This window comes from Phoenix dactylifera, chromosome 6, assembly GCF_051530095.1.
Source record: "Phoenix dactylifera cultivar Ajwa chromosome 6, Ajwa_hap1_PhDact_Kaust_v1.1, whole genome shotgun sequence".
NCBI lineage: Eukaryota > Viridiplantae > Streptophyta > Magnoliopsida > Arecales > Arecaceae > Phoenix > Phoenix dactylifera.
This window is the reverse complement of record NC_143195.1, coordinates 32387206-32409800: the sequence shown is the minus strand read 5'-3', so window position 1 is coordinate 32409800 and position 22595 is coordinate 32387206. Positions and strand designations below refer to the sequence as shown.

Below are 22595 nucleotides of genomic sequence, written 5' to 3'. Positions count from 1 at the left end.
TATTTTTTTTTAAAAATTAATTATCAAGGGCCAATGAGACAAAAGAGAAAGCCCTGGCTTTTTTTTTTTTAAGGAAATCCCCCCTTCATTTATCTCATTTAATGACGTCCTACTGGTAGATCCAATTAGTTAGGTTGGCTTGCCAACCTCATCAGTGACCATATGTTGGTCAAACGCCAACATTAAAATAAAGGTGCTAATAGTGAGTTGGATCCGGATTGGGTATAACCTAACCAATTAGGTTTTAGATCTTGGATCTGTGTGGCGAGGCCGTGGAAGCGATGCCCGACTTGCTAGGTTCGCTACCCCTACCTTCTCCTATTTAAACGCTCTCGTGCGAGGGTTGGTCTTTTTCTTTTCTTTTCTCTCGCTAGGGTTTCTTTGCGAATTTGGTACGATCTCCATCCCCCCCCCCCCCTCTTCTCGCTCCGTCGCCTAGGGTTAGCGTTTGATAAATTCCTCCAAGTCTTTTCTCGAGGATAATATTTGTGGATCTTGGGTTGTTGTGCAATTGTTTTTCACTGCATCGGGTATTGATATAGGTTTTTGTTTCGTTGTTTCTTGTTCTTCTTATTTGTCGCCTTGGGATTTAGGGCTTTTGGTGGTTTTGTTTGGTTAGAATCGGAAGGATGAGGCCGGTGTTCTGCGGAAATTCGAGTACAGTACTCGCCAGACGGAGCTGGAGGGGCTTCTCGGCGGACATGGAAGGGCAGATCGCATCGACATGAAATTCATCTGGTAGATTTCTCCTCTATATTTTAATTTTTATTTGACCCTTTGGTTTTCTCTGGAGAATTTTACATCTTTTGGTCTATCTGGGTGATTTATCTCTGTATACCGTCATGTCTCTTGCTCCAGTCATGGGAAACTTTTCTTGAAAGAGAGGGTTTTTGATATGGAAGGATACTGGAAAGACCAATCGTCAGCGCTGTGACTTTTGTTGGTTTAAAGCGTTAGCCTTTTTGTTTGCATTGCCTTTAAGGATGAAGGATTTTGTTCCTTGATCCAAAATCAAAGTTCAATTTGTTTGTGATATGGGCTTCTGTAATTTCAAATGCAGATCGCATCCCTTTGTCTATGATGTCGATTACGTCTCTAACACCCCCCACACACAGGTGGTGCAATTCCAGTCTTTACCCATGCCAATCACCACCTCATGCATGAACAGGGGTTATTTCCATGAGGAAAAAGCAAAAACTGGTCATCCTGTGGGTTAAAATATATCATTGCTTTCTATGCCCTCGCTTGCAAATTACTTTGTGGCCAAAAAGTGTTTACCACAAACTCACGACTTGTAATATCTGGGGCATTTCGAAGAACACGCGGCATCATGATATCATCTCTTTAAATTTCTTTTTGTGTTTTTTAAAAAATAAATATTCTACATCACATGCAGTTAGCTAATGTTCAAGTAATTGATTGTTTATTGGCAATATACTTGACTTTTTTATGTCTTTATGTTTTCTCCGAATATTGGAGTATAATTTTCAGTGAAAGCAAATTACTATATCTCGAGAATATGTGTAGATTTCATCTGTTGACTCTATTAAAAGCAAGCTATGCAAGTTGCTTAGAGGTTACAAGTTTCAATAATCTTTGCTTTATGTGGTGTGAGTCCTGTAGCTATTGAATTTTTGATTTGTTTAGTAATAGAAATATCTGCTAGTATAAAAAAAGTTCTTTAGTTTTTCCTGCATTCTATACCAAGAAACTTTTCTTGATTTTCTAGGGAGTCAGTGACAGGAGAATGCTTCTTCTGTGATATTCGTGGTAATTTTTATGATGAATCTTGACCTTCACTGGTATTTCACAAACAATTTCAGAAACTTTCTGAATTGCTTACGTTCCAATGTTTTAAAAGGTTTTTTCTGTTGTGCCTGTAGTTTTCTCATCTCTGATCTCTTGAATATAAAAACTTTTTCTAGTATTGAAATTTAGCCCTCGTGAGTTGTCCCAATTCATGCATATTACCATGGTCATACAATGAAGTGTGACCATCCAACTTGGCTGTTCATTTGTTTGCTTGATTACTGCAATTTCAAGTTCTGAACAATTTTATGGTCACATGTTTTCTTTTTCTGCCTAAATTGGGTTGTTTCTTGATTCAGAAGGATATAAAAATTTAGAATGAGTTCAATTATGTCAAGTCATTGTAAAACTACCTGAAAATTGATTTTTATTTGATAATGTTGTGAAGGCCAAGAAATTATATATTTCAGTTTGCCTTTCTTTTTCCAGTTACCTTTTAATGATTACCTACATGTTTAGTTTGGCATGATTTTGCACCAAACCGTATATGCTTAATGCAGAGATGAACAAGTTTTGCATCCAGGTCCTTATCTTTTTCATGTGCATCTCCTTTTTGTTTTTTAAGTTTCTTCCTTTGGTAGAGTTCTTTTTGATCAAAACACATTTGCTATTCATCGAATTCATCTTATCTCCTTAATGGCTCATATATAGACATAGATACATTTGTTGATTTTAGATAAAAACGAACTTGTTGGTTGATTATTTGGATGTGATGATCTTATTACTATTGGTAGCACTTCCAGTTGTATTTTTTATGCTGGTGTAGGCATTAGGATGGAGCCGCTTTTTGTTTCTTTCTTTCAATATTGGGTGAAACTGTAGAGTTTTGACCAACTTAAGAAGTACTCCTAAAGAGTGTACAATACAGCACAGTATTTAATAAAAAATGAATCCAGGGCTATTATTTATCAACCTTGGACCTTAGATTAAGGTTTTCCATACAATTCCCTTGAGAAATCTGGCATTTTCTTTTTATCTAATTCTCCATCCTTTTTTACTTATTTCATATTGTTTATTTTCAGTTAATCTGTTGAGAGAACACTTTTTTCACATACAGGATAATTATAAACATCATCAAAACCAGAATCCTGACTAGGAGAAAGAGATTAAAAAGGTGGTGCACATACCTTTTGGCCCCCTTCTCTTCTCTATAAATGGGTAGAGGGGGGCAGCCTCTTGAGTAGTAGAATTGATTTGATTTTCATCCCCCATCTCTTTCATTCTCTCTCGGCTCTCGGCTCCTGGAATGACGTGAGAGTTTGGAGAAACTCTCTCAAGGCTTTTTTAGCGAGCGAAGTGGATGCGAGGCGGGGCTCGGTACATGTACAAAGGCTGGCGATCGTGTCTCAGTATCAGTCAGGAGGCGACTATGAGATCCATCCCATTGACTCACAGAATTCGATTGCTCGGCTAAGGTATATTTTATTACCTTTGTGTGATTAATTAACATAATTTTTTTTTGCATGCCCCATATCAATCTTGTAGCACTGTAGAAATTATTTCTGTTGCATTTTCCTGCTCACATGCATTTAGGACCAACTGACAACCAGCCTCTGTATGGGAGCTTTAGTGGTTGCTTTTTATTTCCTCTGTTAAATTGGCTACTTGCAGTGCATGTGGGTGGGAAGATGGTTGTTTTAAAGCCATATGTCCTATGGAGTGGTTTATTTCTGTTGCAAAGTTGAAAATTGAAACTAGAACAGCCTGTCAGCCATACACCGCTAGAGATCTGATAATTCATTTGAATCTCAAAATCCAATTTGTAATTCACAGGCCTGAAATCAAAATATGCTTTTTTTTTTTTAATCAAGTGGTGATGGGTTACTAAAGATTATATTTACATATACATATTTTATATGTCAAATTCTGAAACTGGGGTAAATCGATACTTTGTATAAAACTTCGGTCTTGGTCTGTTTGAGGTGCTCTATTTAAATGTGCCAACTAGTCCACCTTGCAGTTAGCTTTTCTGTAATACAAATTGATTTGATATCAATGTAGCACATTTGTTTCGAATTGATAGAAGGATGAATGAATCACTTTAACGAATAGCATCAGTATCCCCATGAGGAGTGTCTTCTCTGTAACCTCCCAAGCAGCCAAGTGGTACAAAGTTCTCCCTTCGTGACAAATATAGATGGCACCCTTCTTCCTTTAGTTGCAAACCTCTTTTATTTGTCAATGTGCTGAAATTTCGTGATAATCCAATCAAGAGGGGTGTGCACTAAGGAGGCAGCTGGATATAGCCTCCAAACTTGCACTACATATGATATAAGCAAAGATAGAAGACTACTATTACTGATCACCGTTTTGTCCATTCCCTTACTTCTTGGTCCTGTGCAGCAATTGGATATTGGTGCAATATGCTAGCGATAGGTGAATGTTGGGTTGGATTGGATCATTCTTGGAGTGCCACGTTGACTCGTAAATGATTGGATTGGAAGTAGGGAATGGGTAGTGATCTAAAGCATTTTTCTCAAGCCAAGTGTGATGTTTCATCTTGGCCATCATATGGAAGTACAGAATATTAGGTAGGTGTACGGTTGTGGAGAGCCGTGTGAACTATGGAATTCGAGATTAGTTATGATGAATGGCTATGTTTGGATGGTGGAATAGAATTTGGTGTTGTATACCTTGTATTGTGGAGAAATAGGGCTTATACCATGAAAAATGGGGATTTTGGTGAAGGGATAAGTGCAAAGGGAATAGAGTGCATCTGACTTCATGTCAGATTTGGATTTTATAACATGGACAAAATTGCACTCCCACTTTTTGGGTAGATTAAAGAGTGAATAGGGCACAAAGGTAATTACGGGAAATAAGTTTTCCCTATTCCACGGTATAACTATATTCGATCATTTTGGTGGAATAGGGTTATTACCATCTGGGCCTATTGTACCCCCACATGATATAACTCTATTCCTTGGACCTTTTTTTTTTGTTTGGCAGCATAACCACAGACTGAAGGCCTTATTCCACCTTATTCTGGGTGGTTATATTGATTGCCAGACACCATCTTAATGTTATTGTAAAAATGCTAGCATATGCAGGAAATGGTTAAGCCCTTTAAAAAATTCATCAAAACCCCAACTTTATTAAGTTTGGCTATCCCAAATTATTTTGCATTTCAGGACAAACAATGTTTATATGAGGCATATTTTTCTCTAAAAAAGGTTAAAATTAGTTGCTCATCATCAGGGACAGATATTGTAATGTCTAGCCTAATAAAAACAATCAATCTATATGCATTATTGATGTATATGCTATTTGTAGTCTTATGTAAATTATCATTTGGCCATATACTTTATGGCACATCATGGACTTTATTCTTCTTCTCAAACTTGACAGACTAATACATAACGTGTGTTTCTTTGTTTCAAACACTTCATAACCTTAAATGAATGCTCCTTGAGAGTTTCACATTATTCCTTCTGTTTCTAAACCCTTGAAATGTGGCATGCCTATCATAACAAATGCATGTTGTTAGAACTAGGTTATTCATTAAACTAATGCTGCATTATGAGAGACTACTTTCTAAAAGTAGCAACTACATGTATTTTCCTGTGCATGCATACATGCATGTGCATGCATTCTTGTTGTCTTAGATGCATAATTGCTCTTTCATGCTCCTTACTTTTTTCTTATACGAGGCTATATGGAGCACAAAAGGAGCATTTTGGTATCTGTTGCATGAAAACTACTTTGTCAACAAAAATTATACACCATAGCCGTGATTTAACAAATCATTTCGTGCTGAGCTGGATTGTTCCTCTTAATAGGCCCTTTCATGTTTTTCTCCCTTCATTCTGACTTGGTTGGCTGCTGCTATGAAATGCTTGGGTGGATCAGATAAGGTTATCTGAGTGTATATCTTTTGGACATATTCAATGCTTGTACATCTACAGTTTTATGTTTTTGTTGTTATAAGAGATTTGTCACTGTATTTTCTCTGTACTGAGGATTGTTTTTGCTGTTTTTTGTCTTGGTTTCATACTTTCATGGGCTCTTTGAGATTTTGCAAGAAAAATAATTTGTAAATTTAAGGTCATACTGATAATCACTGTTTTCAGGGAAGGCACTTGAACCACTTTTGTAAGTTTAGAAAGCAATGGACTCAGAAGACAAGGTGCTCCTTAAAGGTATCGGTAAGATGCTTCATCTAGAATTTGGTTTTTTTTTTTTTAATTTTCAAATTTAATTAGTCTAGCATGAACTCCTAATATTGTATATGGACTACTCTTTCAGTGGACTATCTTAATTCTTTACCTTATCCGATTAAAGGAAAAAAAAGCAAATGAAAAGCAAGAATTTCTTGCTTGTATGTGATCTTTGTGCTTTCTGGAATTTGGAAGATTTTCTGGTGCATAGGATGTGCTTCTTTGCTGTTTCTAGTAGCATATGCAAGCACTTTACAGCCTACTGCTATGTTTTTCAACAAAAGTTTTTTTTTTGGGGTTCTATTGCATTGTCATATACATCAGCACTATCCTGTTTTACTTTCAGCTCCCTTCGTTCTTAAAGCTCATCAAGCGCTGCATTACTTGAGCAGTTGTGACATATCGTTTTGTTTGATTCCTGCTAGTTTCTAGAATATCACTGCACCCAATGTCATGGTGCTTGTACTGTGCTGCCCGATATATTCATGATTTACTCTGCATTTCTTCTGTTATATAACTTCTTGGAACTCCCGAATATTGTTCATTTTGCATAATTATTTCATGTGCTCCATTTTCTGCATTTTTGATGTGGAGGCTAAGAAATTATGTTGCTTCTCCAGCTTTCAGTTCACATACATCTTCTAGTGCTATAAGCACTCCAGAAGAAAATGGACGCATGCATGACAATGTGAAGGCTCAGCAAAGCCTGCAGGAGTTTCTGAAGTCCTATCCAAAGAAGGACCTGGTTCGTACAAGTTTTGATAAAGAAAGTAAGCGGTCTGGCACATCAAAATGTAAAACAATAGAGGAGACTTCCAAAGCTACAGCAATTAGAGGATGCAAGAACCTTGAGTTGATGAAACTCTCTTCAAATCATTCAACTTTTGCCAACAACCAAGCTCCTAAAAAGCAATCGAGGAAGGGGGAGCATCCTGTTCGGCTTCCTTCTACAGAAGGCTCTGAAGAGTTTAGATATGCTACCACGTGGATTTGCAAGAATTCAGCTTGCAAGGCTGTTCTGTCCTCAGAAGACACATTCTGTAAAAGGTGCTCATGTTGCATTTGCCACCTCTTTGATGACAACAAGGACCCTAGTCTTTGGCTGGTCTGCACATCTGAATATGGAGACCAGGATTGGTGTGGGTTATCTTGCCATATTGAGTGCGCACTCCAACGCCAAAAAGCAGGTGTTGTTGATCTTGGGCAGTTTATGCAGCTTGATGGGAGTTACTGCTGTGCTTCATGTGGAAAGGTTTCTGGGATAATAGGGTGAGTAACTGAATTATGTCTAACTTGGAAGGTTGTATGCATATGCTCGATAGTCAATTTATTTTTGTGTCTCATGGCCATGGAAATGCTTCCATTCACATAATTTAAAGAGCTTTTATCTCTTCATTTGGATTAAAACTAATTTAAAGAGCTTTTTTCTACATGCATCGAGTGACCATATGTCTGTCAAAGCCCAATATTAAAATAGGGGTGCTGGTGGTAAGCTGGATCTGGAGTTGGTGTGACCTAAGTAACCAATTAGGTTTTAGATCTGGGATCTGTGCCCTAACTCAAATATGTGAGACTGAATCAGTAAGGTTTATGTGATGTCTGACTTGCTATTTTTGAACTATCAATGGGAGATTGCATCAGTTCATGTCCAGTTGTGCTGGACTGGACCAAAACTGATTTGAGGTTTCTAATTGAGGACTCATAGGCAGCTCCACTTGTCTGAGGTGGGTAAGTATTGGTATAAATTGATAATTGTTTTGCACCCCTAATTACCAAGGATTTCTGCCAGTCACCTTTTAGTTGTTTGTAGGGACTGTTGCTCCACTATTTTGTTTGGTTAATTACCTGATGACTGAGAACCATAAAGGTGCGCAATCTTTGGATTATATATTTTGATGCAATTGTCTAATTTAGTTATTTCTTGCATAGCTTGTAGTTGAGTCCTTGATTTTTCTTTTAGAATGATTTTTCCTTAGGGCAGTGGCTATATATTTTTGTTTGATGCTTAACTGTTAGAGGTGTGGGAATTTCTTTTCTTTTTTCAACAGATGCTGGAAGAAGCAACTTGCAATAGCCAAAGATGCTCGCCGAGTAGACGTTCTTTGCTATCGCATATTCTTGAGTTACAGGCTATTGGATGGAACTTCCCGTTTCAAAGAACTGCATGAAATTGTTGAAAATGCCAAGGCAAAGCTGGAAACTGAAGTTGGTCCGGTGAATGGAGTTTCAGCCAAAATGGCCCGTGGCATTGTTAGCAGGTTGTCAGTTGCAGGTGATGTGCAGAAACTCTGCTTTCTTGCAGTTGAGAAGGCAGATGAGTGGCTGAGGTCGACCAGTCATTCAGACCCGAAGTCCAGAGGTTAGACTACTTGAAAGTAACTTAAAATAATTGTTGTACTGTCACTTAATTCCATGGCCTTCAACTTTGACAGGGGAACCGTATCTTTGTTATTGTTGCAGATTCCCTTCCAGCTGCCTGCAGGTTTCAATTTGAAGAGATAACATCATCATCTATTGTTATAGTTTTAAGAGAAACCTCTTCTTCGTGTGATGCTGTCAAGGGTTACAAACTCTGGTACTGGAAGAGCAGAGAGCAACCATGTGTGAAAGAGCCTGTCACTTTCTCAAGAGCTCAGAGAAGGATTCTAATTTCAAACCTTCAGCCTTGCACAGAGTATGCATTCCGAATTATTTCATTCTCGGAGGATGGAGACGTAGGCCACTCCGAGTCCAAGTGTTTTACAAGGAGTGTGGAGATAATCCACAAACACACTGAGCAGAATGGAGCAGAAAGGTGCTCATCCAGTGGCAAGAGAGAGGCCAAGAATACAACAGCAGCCCGATCCTCTGGATTCAAGGTCCGAAATCTGGGAAAGATTCTGCAGCTAGCTTGGGCGCAAGAAGAAGGTTGCTATGAAGGGTTTTGCAGTGATGACGTAGAAGAAGAATCCTGTGGCGGGAGTGATGCAGTGAAAACAGAGACTGCCGAAGAGGACCAAGCGGCGCCAGCTGTCTCCCGCCGTCTTGACTTGAACGTGGCCTCGGTGCCTGACCTCAATGCTGAGGTGACTCTCCCTGCAGAGTGCTCCCCTGATGAAGAGAATGGTTGCAGTTCAGAGAAGAATGGACTCGCAAGATCTGATGGAAGTGGGGATTCCCAGACTTGTGCTGCCACAGTTGAAGTTCCTGCTGTGGAGTCGCCGCCAGAATCGAGGAAACGGTTGCCCATCGTCCTCGAGGAAACTTGTTATGGAGATAGCACTTTGGTGAATGGTTCTCCGATGCGATTTTCACGAGGGTCGGGCCAGTTGGATGACAATTACGAGTACTGTGTGAAAGTCGTGAGGTGGCTCGAGTGCTCAGGGCATATCGAGAAGGAATTCCGTATGAAGTTCCTGACATGGTATAGCCTGAGGTCCACCGAGCAGGAGCGTCGGGTGGTTATCACATTTATCCGAACCCTTATTGAAGAGCCAAGCAGCTTGGCAGGGCAGCTGCTGGATTCCTTCTCAGAGATTGTGAAATGCAAGAGGCCTCGGTATGGTTTTTGTAGTAAGCTGTGGCACTGACGTTAGAAAAAAGTGTCCTAAAGATCACTTTCCACAAGCGAATTCTTAGATACCTATTTTTTGGGAGGTTACATTGTAGTGGGTCTGTCCAATTGTTTCTTATTATACATAAACGTCATTATAGATGTTCTATTATGATCAAATGAAACAGTCCATCTTGCTGTATCGCTTAGCTAAAATTTTCAAAGAAGCTGCCTATGAAAGGCGGTTTTATAATTATCGGAGCTGCATGTGATACGTTCTGTCTTTCTGATTATTTTTGATGGACTCTAGATATGTTGACCTGGGAAAAGCTGTGCCCGTTTTATATGACTTTATCTTCAATTTAGGGCCGGAATACAGGTATATTCATATTTATATTCACATTCATATATTTTTATGAATATGAATGCTGATATTAAATAGATACAAAAATTGTTATTTATGTTAACTTTAAAAGTATATAGATGTGAATTGGATATCATTTTTATATTTATTCTAAATGGATATAAATACAAGTTGGATATTAGTTTATATTCATACTTTTTCGATCTAAATATAAATATAGATTTGATATTATTATATAAATCAAATTTTAGTGGAACTTACTGATGAAAATTACTATTAATACAATCATAAAGAACAGGAACATAATGCACTTACAGTTTGTATGTGAGACATATGTAGCTAAAGATTTAAGGTTTGATTACTAAACTTGTAAGAGACCTACGTGATCAAGAGTCTAGATCACTGATTTGATTGAATTTATGTTAAACTCTTAACATATTATAACTTAAAGTTAATTCGATGAGTGTTCTTTTTTTCGAGAAGGCTGTTTTTCGTGGAGGAAGATAAGTGGATCCTTGTGGTCTGCGGTTTAGTAACAATTGAATGTACACCCTAAAGTTTATTTATAATAAAAATATAATATAAAATTATTAATAATTTTTTGCACCAAATACTATTATTACTCTAGCTATATCCTAAATAAAAACATAATCATGAATTATCTATTTTTAGATAGCTCTAAAATGATTATGTAAATATAGTAATACATAGACTATGTTAATATTTGTAATTTTTTTGCAACAAAGATTAAAAAATATCATAATTTTTTAATTTTAGCATAAAAAAGAATTTGTTTTTAATAAAAATTATGATTAAAATATGAAATATCATAATATCCCTGAAATAATTATTTAATAATCTGAATACTTATTCTAAGTAAAATATACTGCTTATATATAGTAGAAATCATGTTGTAGTTTGGTGGTTATATGCTCATCTTGTGACTCTTCTAACCCACGTATCCATCTTTTTACCAGATATCAGGATCCGAAGTATCTTTGAAATCTAAATTGTTGTATGAACAACAAAATTTATAGGTAAATTCTGATTTAGGATCTTGATCCCATTGTATATATTATAAAATTAAATCCAAATCCAATCCAAAATGGATGCAGTCAGATTTTATTCAACCTATTTTCGGTCCTACCTCAATTGGTACCGCACTGCAAATTTGTGGCTCCATTTTATAAATCAAATGCATAATTTTTTTTATGTCCGTGCTTACTTGAGAATTTCTTTTTTCTAAAATCCTTTAGCTGATCATCTGGTTGTTGCTTTGTTTGCAAAAAAGGGGTTTTCTTTTTAAAAAGCTTTTACGTGTTCCTTTATTTCTGGTGGTCCTTGTCGAGAGGGAGTGAGGACATTTTTTCTTGCTTGCGGATATCTTGCTGTGCGACGATAAACGAGGAGTAGACAAGGTTTCTTCTTGTTTGTGGATCTTAAATCATGGGACAGTTTTTTTTTTTTTTCCGTGCGTAATGGAAGAATTCCTTTCCAACCAAACTAATTTGTCTTGGCTGAGATGGTAGTAGAGGAATGGTAGTAGCAGACAGACAGATCAACGTAAACAGAGTATATCTGGAGATTTTGGACCGACTAATTTCCGAACAAAGGAGATGGATATTCTTCTGGTCCCAAGTCCAGTTTATATGGATATTAAAATCGGATATTCCCTGTTTAACTTTTTTTGAAGTAAAAGATTCAAGTTATTCCACTTTCTCAATCTTCGTGGTATGAATATGATCTCTTAAACATGCTCCTATCTATTTGATTGGCTACCGGACTAACTGGTTTACTTGGCCTTTTAGATCAGATGCAAGAATTCTCTCAAATGTAGCTTGAGTTAGAATTCACTCAAAATCGAGCTTCAGATTCTGTCACCTTTTCCATGGTTAACCGCTAGAAAAAAAAAAAAAACATCTGCTATTATGGACTACTTTTTGCTTAGTAATTTAATGGGTCAAGATTTGAACCGGATGTTAGTGCATGTAAGTGCTGCATTTCTTGTTGCCTATCCAATGAAAGATATTGTCTGGATGGGATCATGTCCTTGGACTCATCGCAACCAGTAAAGGATGGAAAGCGGTTGTGCGAGGGCTGGACTTGATGACCACAAGGTATACAACCGTTCTTTTTTTTTTTTTTGTTAAAAGAAAAGGAGTTTGATTAGGATATAACCGTGCTTTGCAAAAGGAGTTTGATTAGAATTGAGGATTGGTTGGAATGCAAGGACAACTTAGTCGGCTAGAGTTATATAGAAAAGCAATTTTTTTGTCTCATTGTCTCTATAACTATGATTATTATTCCCTATGATAGATTTTGTCTACTTGAGTGGGCTAGAGCTATATGGTAGAACAACTTTTTCGACTTACTCCTTTTCATTTTTATAGGCTCAAATAATATAATTCTAATAAGTAAATATCATAAAATTGTCTCAATTTAGTTTTAAGTCAAATCTTTTATTTTGTCAAAATCAAATTATAATTATATTTTTAAGTATGATCTAAAGAGAGATGGTAGAGTATAGAATACACTTTCGGTGCCTCTATGTCCATTCATCTTTTCTCTTTTTATAGAACAAAAGGCAGTTATGTTTTTTTACTTTCAGTTTACATAACAATCTTAATTAAATTGCTCTTTACTAAAATTTTATTTATTTTTTTAATTAAAAACCTAATATGACTCCCATTAAGTTGGATATCCATAATTCTATGTATAATGAGTGTTCGAGGTATCCGTATTTTCTAAATTTCGAAATCAGAATATTTTGTTGATTATATACCAAATAAATTTAAATAATATAACGAGAAAAGCGTATTTGCCATCTAATATATATATTTTAAAAAAAAATTACACTTATGTCTAAAATTTTCCACATGGCCCCGTCAAAAAGGGTCCCCCAAACCTTCCTATTTAAACGCACCCTCGCCCATTGACGACCGGAGGTCTTTCTTTTCTTCTTTTTTGTCGCTAGGGTTTCTTTGCACTAGGGAACAAAGGTACGATCCCCCCCTCCGTATTCTAGGGTTAGGGTTAGGGTTTGGTGAGTTCCTCCAATTCTGTTCCCGAGGTTATTCTTTGTAGATTTAGGGTTTTTTTGCGATTGTTTTTCACTTCATGTGGGGTTGAAAGAGGTTTTCGTTTCGTTGTTTCTTGTTCTTCATCTTTGTCGCCTCCGGATTTAGGTTTTGGGTGGTTTTGTTTGGCCAGACTTGGAAGTATGAGGCCGGTGTTCTGCGGAAATTTCGACTACGATACTCGCCAGTCGGAGCTGGAGCGGCTCTTCGGCAGATATGGAAGGGTGGATCGCATCGACATGAAATCTGGTGGATTTCTCCGTTCTCTTTTAATTTTTATTTGACCCGATGTTCTTCTCTGGAGAATTTTGTGTCTTTTGCTCTATCTGGGCGGTTTATCTCTGGATACCATCATCTTTCTTGATCTTCAGTTCTATGAGACCCTTCTGGAAGGAGAGGGTTTTTCACATGGAAGGATACCGGAAAGATCCATCTGAGGTGACGACTCGAAAGGATCTTTTTTGGGTTTGACGTATGTTGAAATTTGAATCGTCAGCGCTGTGACTTCTGTTGGTTTAACGTGTTAGCCTTTTGGTTTGCATGTCTTTAAGGATGAGGGAATTTGTCCATTGATCCGAAATCGAAGTTCAATTTGTTTTTGATATGATAGGGTAAATGATGAGTTCTGTCACTTTAAAATGCACTCCCCACACACAGAGGTGCTGCAATTCCATTTTTTAACCATGCCAATCAGCACCTCATGCACGAGCAGGGGTTACTGCCATGAGTAAAAAGCAAAAACTAGTCATCCTATGGGTTAAATATATCATTGCTGTCCACATCCTCCCTTGCAAATTACTTTGTGGCCGAAAAAGGGTTTTCCACTTGTCAATTTAGAAAATTCATGGCTTCGTGTCTGGGATTTTTTCGAAGAATGCTTGGCATCATGATATCATCTATTAAATTTCTATTCATTATAAAAAATAAATATTCTACATCACATGCAGTTAACAATTAATTGTTTATTGTCAATATACTTGACTTTTAGGTATGTATGTTTTCTGTGTATTGGAGTATCATTTCATAGTGAAATCATAAATACTACATCTTGAGAATCTGTGTGAATTTCATCTGTTGACTCTATTAAAGCGAGTTATGAAAGCTGCTCAGAGGTTACAAGTTTCTGCAATCTTTCCTTTACATAGTATAACTCTGTAGCTATTAAATTTTTAATATGTTTAGTATTGACATATGTAATAGTATATGAAAAAATTCTTTTGTTTTTCCTGCATCTTATGCCAAGAGTTTTTCCTGATTTTCTATCGAGTCAGTGAAAGGACAATGCTTCTGATGTTCCTGGCAATTTTTGTGATGAATCTTGATTCTCACATGTATTTCACAAAATAATATTGGAAACTTTCTGAATTTTGTTTACATTCGAGTGTTTTAAAAGTTCTTTGTTGTTCCCGTAGTTTTTTCATCTCTGATATTTTCTTGAATCTAAAAACTTTTCCTAGTCATGAAATTTAACCCTTGTGAGGAGTCCTGGATCATCATATGTTTCCATGTTTATATGATGAAGTGTGACCATTCAACTCTGCATTCATTTGTTTGCTTGATTACTGCAATGTTGAGTTATGAACATTTTTGTAGTGAAACATTTTCAGTTTCTGCCTAAGTTGGGTTATTTGTTGATTCAGGGGAGTATATAATGCTGCATGAGTTCAGTTATGTCAAGTTATTGTGAGACTCTGAAAATTGATTTTTGTTTGTTAATTTTGTAGAGGACAAAAATTGACTATCTGAAAATTGACTTTTGTTTGTTCAGTTTCTATTTCCTTTTAATGATCACCTACACCCTTATTTAGGCATGATTTTGCACCAAGCTATATATGTGTAATGCAGATTAAAACAAATTTTGCATCCAGGTCGTTATCTCTTTGGCATGCCCTTTTTGTTTTTTAAGTTTTTTTTTTTGGTTGATTCTTTGTGTTCAGGATGCAGTTGCTATTGGCCAAATTTATCATATCTCCTTTATGACTAAATGTAGACTTGGATACATTTGTTGATTTTAGATAAAAGCGAACTTGTTGGTTGACTACTTGGACGAGATGGTCTTATTTCTATTGCTAATGCTTCCTGTTATACTTTTTATGTTGGTGTAGACATTTGGATGGAGACCCTTTTTGCTTCTTATTTTCTTTCACTATTGGGTGAAACTATTGTGTTGTGAGCAACTTAAGAGTACTTTTAAAGAAAGTTTGCTTGAATATTTAGTTAATTTTGTCTTTTGAATTCTCTGCTTCTGGAAAAAAATTTAAATAATTCAACAAATAACCATGGGTTAAAAGTTAATCAAGATTTTTTTTTTTTTCATTAGTTGACCTCTTTTCCAGCATATACCTATGCATTCATTAAACTTTAACAAAATTGGGACTCTTCGTTGTTTTAGCTGATGATCAATGGAGCCTTCATTGTTTCAGCTGAACTGTGAATGGTGTTGACATACTTACAGAGAAGACCTAAAATGGAGAAACTTGGTAACAGGAGAAGTTGGAATGGCATTATCGGAGCAGCTATGGCTTACCAGTGACTGTTTTGTACCCATCCAAATGTTTCTCTCACCTCAACTACCTCCTTGCTTGCTGCCCCCCCCTCCGCCTTCTCCATATAGAAGAAAAGAACGGCTAGGCAATTTCATAAAAGTCACGTTCTATCGTTATTTATGCACATGTTTATGGGATCAAGTAGTTGAGTCATTTTTCATATTTTTGTAGGTTAATTCTGGTTGTTCAGATATTGCTTCTTATTCTTCTTCTTCTTAATATTGCGTCTTCTTTATTGAAAGAGAAAAGGGGTGCAATGTTATTGAATGATTAAAATATGTTATGAGGAAATTTGGACGATGAGTCGGAACACAAGCAGTATGTGTACTATATTATTTATTTTAAAGTTGTAATGTGGTTGTTCTAGGTATTTTTGTTTATGAACAGTTAGATTTTTTGGTTGACAAAGTGACTATGTGACCATTATAGTGGTTTTACAACGTGAGTTGTGGGATTATTGGTATTTTAATTATGTAAGTTTAGTTGATGGATAAAATTTGAAATATTTTTTAAAGAGTAGTGTCTAATAAAAAATCCCAAATATAAAAATGCAAACAAGAATCCCTCTTCTGTCAATTAGTGTTAGCCTATTTAATATATTTTGTCAGAACCTTCTTACTAAGATTACACCCTTCATCACTACAAGATTCTTCAAACATTACCTTCCTATTGGTATCAAATTTTTTATGGTCGTGATATGTTTTAATCTCTTCCATCTTCATATGTGAGGATACTTTCGTCTCGTGGTGTCCTGTGACAAAATGCATGCTGGATCATCCAAGTGGATGATGTACATATTATCTGTATTCTGCATATTTTGAAACAGATGTAGAGCAAAAAGGAAGTGATTCAATACTCCCTGATCACAGATCAAAGAAGATATTTGGTTCTATTATTGAGAAAAACCATGTAGTGTTTAGTTGATGAGCGCGTAATAAATCCTGAAAAACAATTGAAAATGTCTGAATGCACTCTGTCTTTTGTATGTCATGATGAGCAGTGTAGGATATCAAATTGCTTGCCCTTCTATGTAGTTTGTGGACAGGTCATAACTAGGTTGATTATGTGACTTGAACATTTAGAGCCATTCATATTTATGCTGTTACTCATGTGTGGTGGCTGGTTTCTGTTGTTATTAAACATTTTTATGAAGAGTCTTTTTTTTTTTTAGTGGTGACTGCTAGGTGTACTTGCATGTATTGGCTTTGGCTGCATACACGCACTACAAATCATAAAAGCACTCTTGACATGGTCGTGCAGATTCATATATGGGGCCAAGGATTCAGGTGGCCAGCTTGTGGTTCACACATCACCTATATGCATATGCACGTGTAACTTTTTCCTTGTTCTGTTATTCTCCATAGATACAGCAAGATATATTACAAGTTACTGCAACTTTAGTGCTATTTCCTTTAGCGTGTAATGTCAAAACTGGATTATTTCACCACAACAGAATTGTAATTCTCAACATGGCTGACATAATGTTATATACATCCACTGTGTAAATTTCAGACTGTGGACAAGATCAGTGCTGCAATTTCTGTTTGAAGGACATCTATATTTAAATGTTTGCTTTGACGCAGGAACTACTAAGGGAAATCGAGCTCTTTCTGGGCTCAGCACTACCATGCAAAAAACCTTCCGTGTCAAAGGAAACCTTCCTGCCAGCATATCAGCTCCTTCCATTCACTACCGGCACTCTTCATTTCTTTCACATGAACATCCGTTTCTCATCTCTGCATTGTCCAACGTGGCCATTGCCCGAGCATGATTGTTGAGGACTCATCATCATCATGCCATGCCTACCGATATCATCATGCCATGCCAACCGATATAATCATGCCATGCCAACCAATATCATCATGCCATGCCAGCCGAATGCCTACACTGTTTCTGGTGAAGCATGCTTGGCAGTGACTACTTACCTTGGAATTAACTCATATGACATCATGTTTTAGTTCCTACCTTAGATGGATTCCATTATTCACATACTAATGTTCAGGCCTACAGATATATGCAGGTGTAGTATTTCTGTTTTCATGAGGAATATAACCTGATTTGGATATCATACTGACACTTGGGCAATGGAAATGATGCAAATCGCTTTTATGCTGTTCTCTATCTTATAATACTTGTTTGTTGCAGGGTATGCTTTTGTTTATTTTGAAGATGAACGTGATGCTGAAGATGCCATTCGAGGCCTAGACAATATTCCTTTTGGCTACAGTAGGCGCAGACTGTCAGTTGAGTGGTCAAGGGTAATTTCTCTTTCCGGAAAGAAAATTTTCCTTTCTTTAAACTTTTATTTGTCTTAGTTATAAATTTGTATGGTTCAATTAATGATGTTTTCCTTGGGCATGTTGATTTGGGTTTGGCAATAGCTTTGCTATGCATCTGATGATTGCTTATCTGAGTATTTTCTTTTAGCAAGGAGAACGTGGTCCACGACATCGTGATGGCTCTAGGTCAATGGGAAACATGAGGCCTACTAAAACACTTTTTGTTATCAACTTTGATCCAATCCGTACAAGAGTCAGGGACATTGAAAGGCATTTTGAACCTTACGGGACGATATTAAATGTTCGGATTAGGAGGAACTTTGCATTTGTGCAGTTTGAAACCCAGGAGGAAGCGACAAAGGCCCTTGATTGTACAAATATGAGGTTAGCCTCCATACTCCCCTTTTGCTTCATTTATGTTTTTCATGCCGAAATTGTTTATGCAACAGTTTGGAAAAGTTTTGGTGTTTATTTTCTTGCTTAACAATAAAACAAGCATTTTCTTGCTTAACAATAAAACAAGCATTTTCTTGTTTAACAATAAAACAAGCATGCTACTGTTGTGCATGTGCTTGTCTTACATTTACTTTGACCTGCATGTCTTTGTTACGACAGAGGCTTGATCATGTTACTTATGGTATCACTTGTTAGTCAACTGGTATTTAGTTTGTGGGGTAGTATATTTGTCGCATTTCTTTGCAATCATCTGTTGAATATTTGGTAGTTCTGCATCTCACTCATTGACATAATTTCTAGTTGGAGCATGGGTCCTGCTTCTGATAGAGGATTTCTGCATGCCCTCTCTCTCTCTCTCTGTCTGTCTCGCACATACACTAGGAAGCACATGCATAATCCATGTTGGTGATGAGTAGGTATCTCTGCATACTTAACGTTAAAACTGACAGGTTTAGTGATCAGAAATATTTGGAAGATAATTATAGATCAATCTCCTTTTCATGCTCACACATACCCATTACAAATGGGACTCTGAGCGGGTAGCAAGAATCATAAACCAAATTGTGCCTATTTATGATTTGCTTTGTGATCCTTTTAGTGACTTGCATTCTTGATTGATGTATAAAGTTCTTTATAAATTATTCTTAAATTCTATTATGAAGGTTTTTTCTCAGTTTTACTGATGATAGGTTGTTTCTTTTGAACTGGCGACAACTCTTTTTAATGTTTAACATATTATTCAGAATGCTATATGAAAGTTGTTGAATTTTCCTGTTTACCAAAACATTTTTAATTATTTAATTTTAATTCTTAGTCTTCCACCAATATCCAAACTTTTTCTTATTTTTTTAGTCTAATCTTTCTTTTTGGTTGTCTTGGGGTCCACACGTTTGTCAATGCACACTACCAGGGGTCTCTTTATTCATCAAATTTTTTTGATCTTGAGCTTTTCCAGTTGGGGTCAACTGGGAAAATTACTATTAGACGCTATGATCTTTTTTGTAAGGGGTTATGTGCTTTGTAGTCATGATGCCTGAGGTCTTTTTTTTCCCTTTTGAATCATTATGAATGTTCTGGTTCTAGGGCGAGCTCATCTTGTGCTTGCCTATAAAATGCTTTGATATGGGTGTCAGATTTAGATGATTTTGTACCTAGATTAGTTTCCAGTGTATCGTTTGCCTACTCATCTTGAAATTGACTGTGAAGCTGGTTATGCACGTTTTAAGCCATTGAAACAAGTTATGGCAATGTTAGTTATGTGTATCAGATATGATAATTTTATGTCTTTGTGCTTTCTTTTTTGTAATGTTATTAATATTTTTCAATTTTTTTGAAGTACTTAAATTTCATTTTTGCTGCCTATTATTTTCTGTCTGTGTTTTTTACCATGAGTTTTAAGTATACTGCATGAAAGCTTAGTACATGATGATGGGAAGTCATCATCATCTTTTTCTCTTTTCCACTTTGCAGCAAGATATTGGATCGTGTGGTATCAGTCGAGTATGCCTTTAGGGATGATGGGGAGTATGGTGACAGGCGGGACAGCCCTAGAAGAAGTGGTTATGGAAGGCATGACAGCCCTTATGGTCGCTCTCCTAGTCCGGTGTACCGCAGGGGGCGCCCAAGTCCTGACTATGGTCGTGCTCGTAGTCCTGTGTATGATCGATATGATGGACCGTCATATAGTAGGAGCAGAAGTCCTGATTATGATCGCTATCCAAGGTGAAGACTGCAAAACTTAGTTGTTGTGCTATATATTTTTGATGTTATCTGTACCTGTGCAGATTTGTTTTTACCTTCTTGGGTGTTGATTGCGTAGGTGCTTTTAGGCTTTTGGATGTTCAACCACCGCATGCATGAAGTAGTGCAGAAGTCAATTGAAAACTTTCAAATTTTATTTAATTATATGGGTTTGAACTTAGGCCAATATATCGAACAGTTAGATTCATAATGGGGGCACAATTCGAGACGAATATTCATGTTATTTTATTATGCGTGTTTCAGTGAAATCTCTTTTTGATGGCTATGGTAGTTTTTTGGTATTAAGATAACTTTCAATGGTTTGTTTGATCAACTTATCATGGTGTTTTTTTATACAGCCGGTCTCCTGTTCGGAGGTCTAGGACTTGAAGCATCTGGATTCTGTGAGAAGTTCTGCATTTTGAGCAAATCACCAGTAGTTATTAAGACTTTTCTGCATCTGTTCCTTCTACTCTCTGGTCAGTCTTAGCAAGTGCACCAATGTGGTTATGTAATATTCTATAATTGGGTATTAGATTCTTGCCCCTTTTTTTTCTTGTAAAATCTATACTGCTATGACTGGATGTTAGTTTCTTCTTTAGGGTTTTATAAGATAATTGCTAATGGTTTTGTTCTCTTATTCTTCTCTCCAAATAATTTTAGTTAGTGCTATTGGCTGCTTGTCCCTTATGGATTGCATCATATATGCGGCCTTCTGGATGCTAAGCAGGCATATGTTTTCTGAGATAACTAGGTAGGCATCCGTTACTGATAAAGCAGCCCATGCTTTTAGAGCACGGAAGCGAGCCCGTCTTTCTGGGATGGCAAATTGCCGGTTGATGGATTAGTGGTCTTAAGGGGAGGGTTGTCCGAAAACATGGATGGCTGTCGGTCTTTAGATGTTTCCTTTTGTTCTCTTAAGCTGAATGGCTGTTTGTTTTCAGACGCATTATTTTTTCCTGCTTGTTGTCGATGGCATCTCTGGCTTTTCATGGCGGTTCTAATGTGGGTTTATTTTACACGCCTGTGACATCAGTGAAGGAATCATGCGAATCATCTCTCTTTCTCTCTCTCTCTTGATTGTAAAAGAGGGAAGTAAGGTACTTCCCCCGAGCTTCATCACTCAAACAAGTTTAAAACAAATACATATACAGAGATATTGGGATAACATAACAAAAAAAGGGACAGAAGAAGAGCAAAAGAGGTGACGGACCCGGAGAGGAGCAAAGCGGTGACTGAGCCCCATTCCGCCATTTTCTGATCGCATGCCAGGCCAAGAAATGGTGAGTTCTCTACCCGTCTTGATGACATCGTATATATGAGATGGGAGAGGCTTCAACTTTTTCAGTAGGACCAAGACATCATCTTCTTGGTGAGAGCTGAGGGATTTCACGCGAGCGAAGATCGCCTGAGAGCCTTTGAAATCGGGTGAAGATGACACATCGAGGACATGAAAAGGAGCCCTCTTTGGGAAATGATGAGACAGACACTCGCACACTGCCCATGCAGGGCTCAGGAGATGGCCTCAACGTGAATTTGCACCGCGAACCGGTCGTGCTTTCGGGCAAGCGCAAGGCAGCAGCCGTCCCGAGGATCTCAACATTCTGAGGAGTGGAGGTCCAGTCTCTAAAAAGGAGGACGGCTTGTTTTGCCAGTTCCCTAGTCCCTACTCGCCGCTGCCTCGACCCTGAAAATGCGATGATCGCTCGCGTTCTTCCCAATTACACCAGAGTCCGATGCAGAGAAGGGTGTCAATCGCTAGTGATGAATGGTTCCTCGAAACAGTTTCCCTCCATTTATGCCAGAGATCGAAGAGGTTGTCAGGGAGCTGCCGAGTACCAAAGTTCGGAAGAATGATAACAAACCTTTCGATATCAAAAAATAAAGAAAATTCATATAGTGGTGAACGGTTTCTTTTGTGACTCTTGATCGTGTGGACCGAACCATGGCTATCACAAGGAGGAATTGGACTAGCAACTAGTTAGCAAGCTAATTCTTCAGCATTAAGATCAGATGGCATCCTTGTATCCCGAAACACATCGGTACATTTAGGCCCTATATGCAAGACCTTTTGGAGAATCAAAAAATACATTATAGAGGGCAGAAAGTACTTTCAAGAGATACGAGAGTATTTGGAAAAATATTGGGAAGTGTTTTTTGATTTTCTAAAAAACTAAGAAAAACTCTACTTAGGAGAAGTTATATTTTGGAGTTTTTTTTTTTTCAACAACTCTATTTGGCTGTTTTTGGTTTAATAAAAATATTGTAGTGATTAAAATGCTCATCAACAAATCATGTAAATTACATTACATTATCCTATATTATATTATTATAATACAATTTAATTCAATTTATTATTCAAATATATTATAGTATATATTATAAATAAAGTTATTAAATATTATAAATATTTTATAATACGAACAAGTTTAGAATAAGTATAACAATCTATAACTTTATATTATAAGCTAATGTTATTATAGTGGCCAAGTAGTAGGGCGTACAAACAAAAAAAAGAAAGATTTCCATCCAAATACTTGATTTGTCAATCCTTTATAAATGTGTGTATATATATATATATATATGTATATAAAATTCCTTCCCATATTTAAAATTGTAAGCATATTCAATGCCA

General features: G+C 36.9%; 2 protein-coding genes across 16 annotated transcripts; both read left to right on the top strand.

The window, feature by feature from the left end:
* The first annotated feature begins 215 nt into the window (after window positions 1–215).
* On the top strand, window positions 216–9751 carry VRN5 (Fibronectin type III domain-containing protein). 13 transcript variants are annotated; one of them, XM_088723718.1, is made up of 7 exons: window positions 216–297; window positions 594–738; window positions 2867–3224; window positions 5880–5954; window positions 6587–7235; window positions 8015–8325; window positions 8427–9751. In XM_088723718.1, exons 4-7 carry the CDS (start codon window positions 5918–5920, stop codon window positions 9533–9535), a joined length of 2106 nt encoding a protein of 701 aa, XP_088579844.1. In that variant the 5' UTR covers window positions 216–297; window positions 594–738; window positions 2867–3224; window positions 5880–5917; the 3' UTR covers window positions 9536–9751. The 13 variants fall into 13 exon arrangements, with proteins under 13 accessions (XP_088579844.1, XP_088579850.1, XP_038982540.1 ...); XM_088723724.1 differs by having other exon boundaries at window positions 228–297; window positions 620–738; window positions 5880–5948; XM_039126612.2 differs by having other exon boundaries at window positions 228–297; window positions 620–738.
* A 3001-nt stretch (window positions 9752–12752) lies between these two features.
* On the top strand, window positions 12753–20600 carry LOC103707715 (serine/arginine-rich splicing factor RS31-like). 3 transcript variants are annotated; one of them, XM_008792312.4, is made up of 6 exons: window positions 12753–12861; window positions 13073–13188; window positions 17631–17743; window positions 17913–18148; window positions 19691–19942; window positions 20320–20600. In XM_008792312.4, the coding sequence occupies exons 2-6, from the start codon at window positions 13083–13085 to the stop codon at window positions 20348–20350; spliced, it is 738 nt and encodes a 245-aa protein (XP_008790534.3). In that variant the 5' UTR covers window positions 12753–12861; window positions 13073–13082; the 3' UTR covers window positions 20351–20600. The 3 variants fall into 3 exon arrangements, with proteins under 3 accessions (XP_008790534.3, XP_088579841.1, XP_088579842.1); XM_088723715.1 differs by having other exon boundaries at window positions 12778–12861; window positions 13048–13188; XM_088723716.1 differs by lacking the exon at window positions 12753–12861 and having other exon boundaries at window positions 12904–13188.
* The last annotated feature ends 1995 nt before the right edge of the window (window positions 20601–22595 follow it).